Source organism: Acipenser ruthenus, chromosome 13, assembly GCF_902713425.1.
Source record: "Acipenser ruthenus chromosome 13, fAciRut3.2 maternal haplotype, whole genome shotgun sequence".
Taxonomy (NCBI): domain Eukaryota; kingdom Metazoa; phylum Chordata; class Actinopteri; order Acipenseriformes; family Acipenseridae; genus Acipenser; species Acipenser ruthenus.
The window spans coordinates 5581002-5591407 of NC_081201.1; the positions used below are offsets into that span (position 1 = coordinate 5581002).

The window sequence follows — 10406 nt, forward strand, 5'->3', positions numbered from 1 at the left end:
CGTGCATCAAAGAGAAACAGATTAATTGTGCGTATCCAGGATCTGGCATTCTCGGACTATGGAATTACACTCCTGGTAAACCTGACACCTCACCTTTCCTACCTGTGAACTAAGCACAAAGCTTTTCTGCAGAATAATGGCTTACTTGTGCGCCGGATATCCAGAGTCATATGCAGGGGAGTTTCAGGAAAGTAAAAGGAAAATCAATTCAAGACCGCTCATCAGTGTCTACGCGCTCGGTAATGAACGATAAGCCTTAGCTTCAGGTAATCCAGTTCATCCTCGTGCCAGAAACTCTACTTAGAGGCCCTGTTTACCACACCTGTTAGAAGAAACCAGCTTATATAAAGTATTAATAAAATGAATATGACATAATAGAATCTTTACAAGACCTTCAATATGGTACAGCCGTGTTGTAATAGTAAGAAAAATAGTCTAATATAGTTCAAACAAATATATTCTTACAAGGTTGTATAAACTAGTTTGTAAGTATGTCAATGTAATCCCTGGAAATCTCAAATCCAAAGGTACCTATTGGTATTCCTATAACAGGATGTTTGTTTTTGTGAGTACAGGCAGTATTTCACATGCCCCGCCTAGTGAAGTTTTATCAGTTTACAAAATTCCTGTAATCACTGAGTAAATATAGGCACATCAGTCAGTGTGTCTGTGTTCTGTGAGCCAGTTGTACAAATGATACATTGGAATGGGAAGTTCTGATAGGCCAAGGTTTTCTGCTTGTCCTGTTGGTAAGCAAGTCGCACAATCCAGACTGATACCCAAGTCTGTTCCATGCCTATTGGATCATGAAGTGCAATTTAAAAAAAAATAAAAATCACTCCACTGGCCTCTTTCTTATAGGATGGGAAGCTGCGGCAGAGTAACCCCTAATGGTTTTTTGTTAACAGCTGTTAACACTGTGTCACAGTATTCAAAATGTAACCCAGCCAATGCCCTTGCTTGACACTTGAATCATTTTAAGATTAAGAAGGAGCTGTTTCTTTTAGCTATAATTGTTTCATCAGTGTTTGTAAGATATATGGGCTTGGCAGAAAGGGGCTAGGCAGGCACAGCAATACACTTTTTCTTCGGCAGCAACTCCCACGTGACTCTGGGGAGGTGACTTTGTTATTTTTGGCTCTAATAATAACCAAGCTTTCTCAGCAACCTCAAGCTATTAGTTAATACTTAATATGGACAGGACAAGAACGTCTGGTTTTATGGCCCTTAGCCAGTCACTTGGAAGTGCTGCCCTCTGCTGGTAAAATAATGACAAGGCAAGCCGGTATCCTTTTCCCATATAGCCCACGGTCTGAACATTGCTTAGTTTAGTACTCCATATTTATCAGGCTGCCTGTGTAAAGATATTTGTTTTGTCGATCAAAGTTTTGGAATACAATACAAGACAAAACACAATAACATATATTTCAGTTTTTTGGTGCTGTGGGAAACCACATCAGTATTACTGCAGACAGCCGGCAGTACTTTTTAATTCAACAGAAAAGCATATGTTGAATCATACATAATTACACTAGTTATTCTAGTACTGTATAAGTGTTACAAGTTATATATGTGTACCTCTTTTGTTATTGCTGTTGCAGAGCCAGGAACCGAATGGGATTGGAAAGCCACCTTTTCTTGCGTAAGTACTGTGTTGCGGTTTATCTACCACACTTTATATTGAGGGTATCAGAATCCGGGGATATGTCCATCCGCATGCAAAAAACAATTCCCTGGAGAAGTGCATGATACTAATTTTGTATTTACAGCCACAGCTGACTTTTCTTTGGTGATTTATTTGTCATTTCCTCTCTATATAGTGGTGAAAATCCATTTGCGACCGTCAAACTTCGACCAACAGTAACCAACGACAGATCAGCTCCCATCATTTGAAGTTTCTGAGGAATTCTACAGATTGGAGTTTTTCATATGCTATGTCTGCATTCTGTAAAGGCTTCAGTCTTCTGCTGCACATAGATCTCAGACAGAGTTTATTTAAGTAACTGTAAAACGAATCCAAAGAGTTATATATTTTTTAAAATACTTGTGCTGCACATTGTAGAAGTAGCAGACCATTCTGCATTTTCAATACTGTGCTGTGTTTAAGAAACCAAAAATGAATGCTGGCGGAATACATTATTTCAAAGTTCTAAAGTTGTTTTTTTTTTGCCATAGGATGATAAACACACCTGTACTTAGTATATACATTGATAAAATATGGTTTAGTTTCTTTCAGAAACAATCCTGGATTTGAATATACAGTAGCTTTGCACCTGAAGTGTTTCCTTACTAATTTTTGTTTTAGATGCTTAACGGGTCTATAAAACTCTCTTTTAATATACAGCAATGGCCAAATGTCTTGCATAACCTTATGTAATTAACTAACTTTGCTTCATAAAGGTGAACTTACTGAAATAATGTTACATTAACATATTGAATTACATATCGCTTTGTAGTTTTCCACATAAAAAAAAAATAATTGACATTTCAGAATCTAACGTGAAATACTGTACTACTGTACTATTATGGCTTCATGTAGACTTTGGTGAGATCATTTTGTAGTTTCTTTGATTACATGGTGTTAAATAAAACATTTGGCTATAGCTGTATATTTAAATGAACTTTACCAAAGAAAAAAACATCTCTAAATGATATATATATGTTTTATTATTGGTATTATTATTTTCAGGGGGATAACATCAGCTTTTTATGTTATATATATATATATATATATATATATATATATATATATATATATATATATATATATATACAGTTATTTTGTCAAAATGTCCCATTTCCCAATGTACTAGTTTAAAAAACATCATTATTTTTTTTTTCAAAGCCCATTCGGATGCCCATTTGCCTACTCTTGCATCTTTTTATTTAGTATTATTTGTTGCTTATCTTCTTAGCATTGTATGTGCTGTTCTGTTGCCCTGACTCCTATGTAATATTTAATTATTCTCTACTTGGGGATTTTTGTTAACTAAATTCTGACACAGAAATCTGGGATTGGTAGTATTTTTAATGACTTGATTCCTAAAATAATTGTTGTCCTATGCCTTACACTACATCTGGCATGCCTAAATTCTGTAAAGAGACAGACGGCTGTTACTGTTTCAGTTATCCTGAAGGTAAATGAAGGTGCATGCTGCTTATGATTTCCTCTTTCTTTACTGCAGGGGAATATGAATACAGGTTTGCCTCATTTTAACCAGTCATTTTTTCTTTAAAAAATAAAGAGCTGTTCTGTTCTGAATTGTATTTCTTATATTAAGGTTTATAGGAAAAAAACATTTCAAATTTTGTGAACTGTTTTTTTCACAGTTCTGTCGAACCACACTTGTAAAACACTGGTAGACAGATGGAAGAGGCAATAAGTATATTTAATGTTTGAAAAAAAAAATATTGTGTAGTAACCCATGTATAAATATGTTCAATTTATTTTATTGGAATAAAAGTTTGATTTACCAGACTCATCAGTTTTTACACTGGTGGAGCAGGCCAGTCCAACAGTTATTATTATTACTTTTTTATTTACTTATTTATACAGGAATTTAACCCATTGAGACCTCGATCTCATTTAACAAACATATACAATAAAACAACACAATATCATGTGTGGTACTGTCTTAATCATTTTACAAGTCATAAGCAAAGGACATTCACCCAAACATGAGCGGATCCTTCATCAGGATCAAAACATTTACAATTTCCAGAGATCATTTTTAAGAGAGAGACTATCAAATGTACTCCTTATATCAAGGTTAAAAGTTAAACGTTTTTAGAAGCCAATAGGCAAAGAACATTTTGCCCAAACGTGTGCCAACCCTTGGAACAACCAGGTTGGCAGGTTCCCAGGAACACAGATTAAAGTTGGTATCATACCTATTAACCAGAGCAGTTAAATAAGGCACCAATCCTTTAAGAAACTTAAACACAAAACAATACCAGTGATAAAGCCTTCGGTCTGTAAGTGAAAACCAGCCTAATTTTGCAGACATGTTGCAGTGATGAGTCAAGGTGGGACATTCTAATACAAATCTGCAGCTCGAGTTGTAAAATACGTCTAGTTTATGTAAAGACTGAGTAGAAGTGAACTGGTAAATGTAAATCACCATAATCAAGGACAAGGAGACTATAGTAGTAGTCATCAATTTTGATCTGCTAGACAGAGAAAAGATCTTCCGGTTTCTAAAAAGGAAGCCTAATTTAGGTCTTACCTTTGGAATCAGTTTGTCAATATGCTGATTAAATGCAAGATTTATCCATATGCCTAAGTATTGATAATCAGGACCTTTATTATCTCACCTTTCAGTGTAACAATAGTCCAAGGTAAAACTATTGCAACTTGTTCATTGGCCATCCAGATGTTTCATTGAACAATTTACCCACTACATGGTGTATATAACACCAGCCCTTTGGGAAGCATACACGTCATTTAAATATCCTGGTCATCACATACAATGCTTGTTTGTAGCATTGGCTCTTTCTAAAACATCCTGGTTCCACCCAGCCTTATCAGAGCTCTGCTTATTTAAAAGGACTGCCTTACACAAAGGTTTAGTCTCTTAAAAGCACAGCCATGATTAAAAAACACATGGAAAGTGAAAAAATGAAATCTGTAACACACGGGTCATTTCAGAATCCTAACACAAAAACACTTCAAAACGGATGTTGATGCTTACATGGTTTTATTTACTTTATTTTTTGTATATATAAAAAAGTGGATATTTTATTTAGAATATGTAGTGTGCAACAGGCAAAGCAGATTGTTATTTTCGACAATACATTTTAATACATAGAAATACAACATCAACACACATCATGTCGTCATCTTCAGCAATGCATATGTATGACAAGTTGCCAACAGTGTACGTCAAATTTGTTCTAGCCTGTTCAGCAAACTGATTGTCTTACCAATGGAAAGGAGAGGTTTTCAAGTAGTGGGGTCCAACTTTCAGCAATTCAGCAGTAAAATCAGTAGTTGGTTTGTTTATGAACAGTTTGGGACACGTATGGATGTTCTTCAAAGATTCTAACAGCGCGATACCTGAGATTTGCATGAAGTGTCATTAAAATATCTTGTGGTTTGCAAAACAGCTAATATTATAAGTCCCTCTTCCTTTTTTGTATTACAGCTTGCACAGTTAATCAATAACTTGTAAACTTTGCACAGTAAATGTTACACATGTCCAACCCGAACTCAGTCAGTACAAAAGGGTTTTAGAAATGTGCTTCTTTTAACAATCTTGCACACGCACACACAAACGTACATTATATGTAACAACTGCAACTTACACAATTTCAGTTGCATGACCACCAGCCCAAGGGTTACAACTCATGGTGTGTATTCTAACTGAAAAACAAGAAATCACTCAACCTGAAATATATACGATATTGATATTAAACATTAATCAAAAGACTTAATACAAATTAAACAAAACAAAGAATCTTAGGATAGGAATGGGGTTTCTTTTGAATGCATTTAAAAAAAAAAAAACTTTACCCCAAGATTAATTGTGCCATCCAAGTCAAAATTGTATACTGCATATTAAACATAATGGCATGATTCAGAAATAGAAAAATAAATAAATAAAACTTTCAGCATTTATAGCTGTTTAGTTTTTTACATTTTCAAAAGGCACCGTTGACTGCAAAAGCAACTGGCAGTGTTGATTTCAACAAGAATTAATGATTATTCAGCTTAAAAAAAAAAATTATAATTTATTCAGCCATTACATGCATGTGAACAAAAATTAAATAAGACTTTTTCACATGCTCAATTTTGTATTGCCTGTCCATTACAGCTAATTGAGACAACACTGTAGGAGGCATTTACAAAATCGTTAATCAATGTACAATCATAGTAAAAAAGGAAATCTAAAACAAAAAACAAAACAAAAAGAGTATAGCACTCTAAAGTTTAACTCTCGGTGTCAGGGCAGCCAGTTTGATCCCTTTAACCGAAGGTGGCCCCACAATTAGGACACCTCCTTTGACGCAGCGCCAGGCAAAACAGGATTCCAATTGGGAAGAAGACGATGGCACACAGGATCCCCAGGCAGGTAAAATCATCCTCCAGCACACCCACTCTGTGAAAAACAAGCATGGCCCTTTCAGCTCTTCAACAAACCACTACACTACACCTGCCCCATTTAAACACAGTGTTCCAGGTAAAGGTAATTAAGAAAGGAATTCCTGAAAAAAAAGAGTCTGCCTGGCATAAAGTCCAATAAATGTATTTTAAAACTTTAACTTTCATGGGGGGTTACAGTATAAGAACGACTTATAGACTACTGTCTAAAATCAGAAGTCCTAGTTTAACAATGGCTGTGAAAAAGACAGCTACAGTAGATGATGCCTCCCCCTTCTATTATTATTATTATTATTTATTTCTTAGCAGACGCCCTTATCCAGGGCGACTTACAATTTATTTTTTTACATACAATTACCCATTTATACAGTTGGGTTTTTACTGGAGCAATCTAGGTAAAGTACCTTGCTCAAGGGTACAGCAGCAGTGTCCCCTACCAGGGATTGAACCCACGACCCTCCGGTCAAGAGTCCAGAGCCCTAACCACTACTCCACACTGCTGCCCAATCCATTCTATCCATTACCCTACCTCCTCATTAGCTGAGCTCTTCAGTAGTTACTAAATGTTTTTTATTCTGATAACTGAAAGTATACACCAGATAGATAATTATCTGTCTGCAACTACTGTTTGATAGCCACTGATGTCTAGCTAGGTTTCAGATGCAGTTTATTGTAAAACACGCATTTCTGTGATGAAGGATCCTTTTATACTTCCTTATGACTCATGAGACACTGCATGCAACCCACTCACTTCACAGTGTGGATGACATCCTTTTTCAAGCATCACACCGTCATACAAAATAAAAAGCACTAGTCAGGTACTGTTTCCATCACCCACCTATGCAGAAACACAAATGTGTAACTGACAGTAAACAGCTGTTTAAATATTCTATGATATATGTATCCTGCTTATCCAGACAGCACACAGATTTATTGTGGGTTCAATAGGAACTGTCAGCTCTGCATGTGGACACATGTGACTTCGGGGGCATGTCTTGTGCATCTTGCTGCACAATTCCCTTTCACTTCCAACAAGTCACATGACAAAAAAAATACAGATGGATCAGATTGTTAAAAAACCAACTACAGTGCAAACTGTTTCATGAATATCCAACTGTATTTGATCTATTAAACTCTCCTTCAAGTTGAATTACCTGTGCCTGTACCTATTCCCAGACTCTGTCTCAACACCAATGGCGTGGATTGGGCTGCACTTACCTGCATGCAGGACAGCCCCCCACTACCACCACAGAGGGCTGGATGATGGTATACGTGTTGGAACGGTTTGGTTGCTGGGCAACAGGTGGCATCGCTGCAGCTGGCTGGACACCACCTGAAGAAATAAATAAATAAATAAAAATAAAAAGGTGACATGCATATTTATTTTTACAGTGTCCTCATTATGTACCAGTGATTTCAAACAGTCTCATGCGGCTAAGCCTACACAATACTGTACCTTAACACAAGAAAGACGGACAGCTTCTGTTACTATAGTAAATCTCAGTGTTAGGGTATGTTTGTCTCATCATGATTTTGTCTGAAACGGCGCTAATTGGAGCTTGATTTATTTGTAGCAGTTTTAGCTAACATATCGGGGACATTTGCTCATTGTCTGGTTGAATTACAACATAAGGATTTACTTGAGCGTTAAACACAAGCCTGTATTAGAAAACTGGTATTTTATAAATGGCTAGGTATGCAGACACATCAAATGTATAGAGAGTACAGATAGATAGAGAAACAGACAGATTGTGTAACCAGATGAGTGAAATGTATAAGAAACTGAAATAGCTGACTGGAAGGATAACTACTTCATATAGGCTATTGGGAGACAATGAAAGTGGCTTGATACACCAAGACATCTGTGAATAGAATGCTGTTGTCCGAGTACTGAAAGAATGTGGTATTTGAGAAGCTGGCATAACAACTATTGTACACATTTTACACCCACATATAGTAAAGCTGTGATCAGAAATCTGGTGATTATCATGGGTTCCAAGTCCAAGTTCATGCACTGAGTCACTAATACTCTGGGCCAAGTCAAGTGACTAAACAATTTTCTTGTGAAATAAACAGTTGGTCTGCACTTCAAATAAAAAGTCAGTTGCCATTTCAATACTAATAACTTCTAATCCTTGTTTCTAAAAGTCATTGAAACTTCAAAATTGAAGTCCGCTTTTTAAATCAAAAATCTTTTGAAAAGCACAAAAGGCCGTTCATTTTCGTTGTATCCATGCTTATTATTATTATTATTATTATTATTATTATTATTATTATTATTATTATTATTATTATTATTATTATTAAGAATTGTTCAATATTTAAAGGTTTTTGCATGCAGTGATTAATCGCAGAGACAGCCAAAGCAGTTTCTGAATGTGTTATCTTACAGAATGGTTGATAGGCCTTACTTCTATTTAGTCACATGTTACTGAATTTTAGCTGTGACTCAAATGATCTCACCTGAATTTCAGTCTCCGTCAGTTGTCTGATGCAATCTTATATAAATAACTCCTGGAGGAGTGTTCTCTACATATGCAGTTATTTTTAATTTCCCTGTTTTCAAAGAGAAATGCTGCCTTCCACTATCTGGCAATATTAGGAACTCAGAAATCATTACTTCACAAAGAGGTGAGCCTATAGTGAAAGGACACATGTCTTAATGGTATCAACGACATTATAAACCCAAATCCTGCAAGTATAGCCAGATAGATAGGTAAATAAATATAGATTTTAATACAGAATGTCTATTACACATCCCCATGGCAAAGAGCCAGTCAAAACATACAATTAGCTACAGTTTCACCTCCACAAAAGCACCAGACTGACTCACATGTGTTGCCCTTTAAAGAAAATCCACAGTTCATTAGTCACCCCGTGGGAAAAACAATTTCATATACCAATTTATTTTAAACTGAATGATCAGAAAAGAACATCGGCATCTCAGGGCACAACCACTAGCAGGGGATAGCAGAAGAATTAAAAAGCCACTAAACCCAAGAACGCTGTTGAGTTTTTCAAGCTGCACTCCATTTGCATCCAATTTGTGCATCCAGTTTCTAAACTCTTGGTTTCTAATCGCTCGCTCTATTACCTATTTTTTTTTTTTAAACTATTTGTTTTAATTCTCTAGCCTTTCCATGTCAGCGAACTTACATAATGTGACCCCTCTACGTATTTTTTTATGGAAACGTTCACAATCTACCGCAATTTCACTGACTGTACCAGCTGTTCTCAGGATATAAAATGTGTCTCTGAATAATCTGAAGACCTTCAGTTATATCCAGTTTTAAATGTATTTTCACGATCCGCAATAATGGAATGCTTTACTGTATCTCATTCTATATTCTCTGTTTTAACTGCTCGACAGTTCTGCAAGCATATACCACACAACGCTGTATATGACGCCAGCAGTAGTAACGATAAAGACAGAGAAACAAATGAAGCAACACATACCCTGGCCGCCAGTGTAGTACGGAGGAGGTAACTGATGGAATCCAAGAGGTGGAGGAGCTGGCGCATTCGGAGGAATAGCACCATAATTATGCTGCTGCCCATACTCGTGGTAGCCCCCAGTCACAGCGGCATAAGCTGGGGGTCTGTCTTGCAAAAGTGGCTTGTTATCCATGACTGACTTTTTTTTTCTCAAATACTGGCACACAAGAATTCTGCTTTTATGTGTTTTCTGTATGCCAACAAAGGCAAATTAAACATATAAGGACCAAAGAAAAAAAGAACGTAAAAGTTCAATCAACGCCCGTCTAGATAGTGCAGTGCCAACTTTTTTTTCCCCCAAATCCCTGCTTGTTGATTCGGCAAACAAGTGAGAGACTGCAAAGCATCTGAAATTCAATTATGGTTTAAATCTTGGTCATCTTTGCTTATTTTCGTCTCCTCTCCCCAAATCATTGGGTTTCCCGCTACTATATAGCTATCTATCGTGCAAAAACATAAACGCGTTCCAGTGTCAGACCAGTCACAAGACTACAGTCATGTGATTTGAGAGGATTTGCCAAGAGTAGTTTTTTAAAGCAACAGTGTTCTCAAAACAAATGATGTGTTCAGGTTTTCAAAGCTCAAAACCGGGACACGTTGTTAAATAATTGATACTACTAATTAAACCATTTAAATACAGGCTAGTTTAATGGTTATTTAAATAGCCAGCCTTTCATTCTTTTTTTTTTTTTTGAGCAACTACTAATTTCAGTATACCGGGTGTATAATTTGTGGCTAATTAGTTTAACTAGCTATATTGTGTTAAATTTGTATTGCTAATTTTATACTGAGTTGTTTATAATAATAATAA

General features: G+C 36.1%; 2 protein-coding genes across 2 annotated transcripts in view; one reads left to right on the forward strand and one right to left on the reverse strand.

The window, feature by feature from the left end:
- Positions 1 to 3516, forward strand: part of baiap2l1b (BAR/IMD domain containing adaptor protein 2 like 1b) — a 31509-nt gene extending 27993 nt beyond the window's left edge. The window contains exons 13-14 of the mRNA XM_034029840.3: positions 1602 to 1642; positions 1821 to 3516. Coding sequence (XP_033885731.1) covers positions 1602 to 1642; positions 1821 to 1893 — 114 coding nt within the window. The 3' untranslated portion in view covers positions 1894 to 3516. The remainder of the gene's footprint in view (positions 1 to 1601; positions 1643 to 1820) is intronic.
- A 1164-nt stretch (positions 3517 to 4680) lies between these two features.
- On the reverse strand, positions 4681 to 10184 carry LOC117417911 (membrane protein BRI3-like). The gene is made up of 3 exons (XM_034030308.3): positions 9557 to 10184; positions 7319 to 7433; positions 4681 to 6098 (listed from the first exon to the last, which is right to left on the reverse strand). The coding sequence occupies exons 1-3, from the start codon at positions 9726 to 9728 to the stop codon at positions 5966 to 5968; spliced, it is 420 nt and encodes a 139-aa protein (XP_033886199.1). The 5' UTR covers positions 9729 to 10184; the 3' UTR covers positions 4681 to 5965.
- Positions 10185 to 10406: the final 222 nt, after the last annotated feature.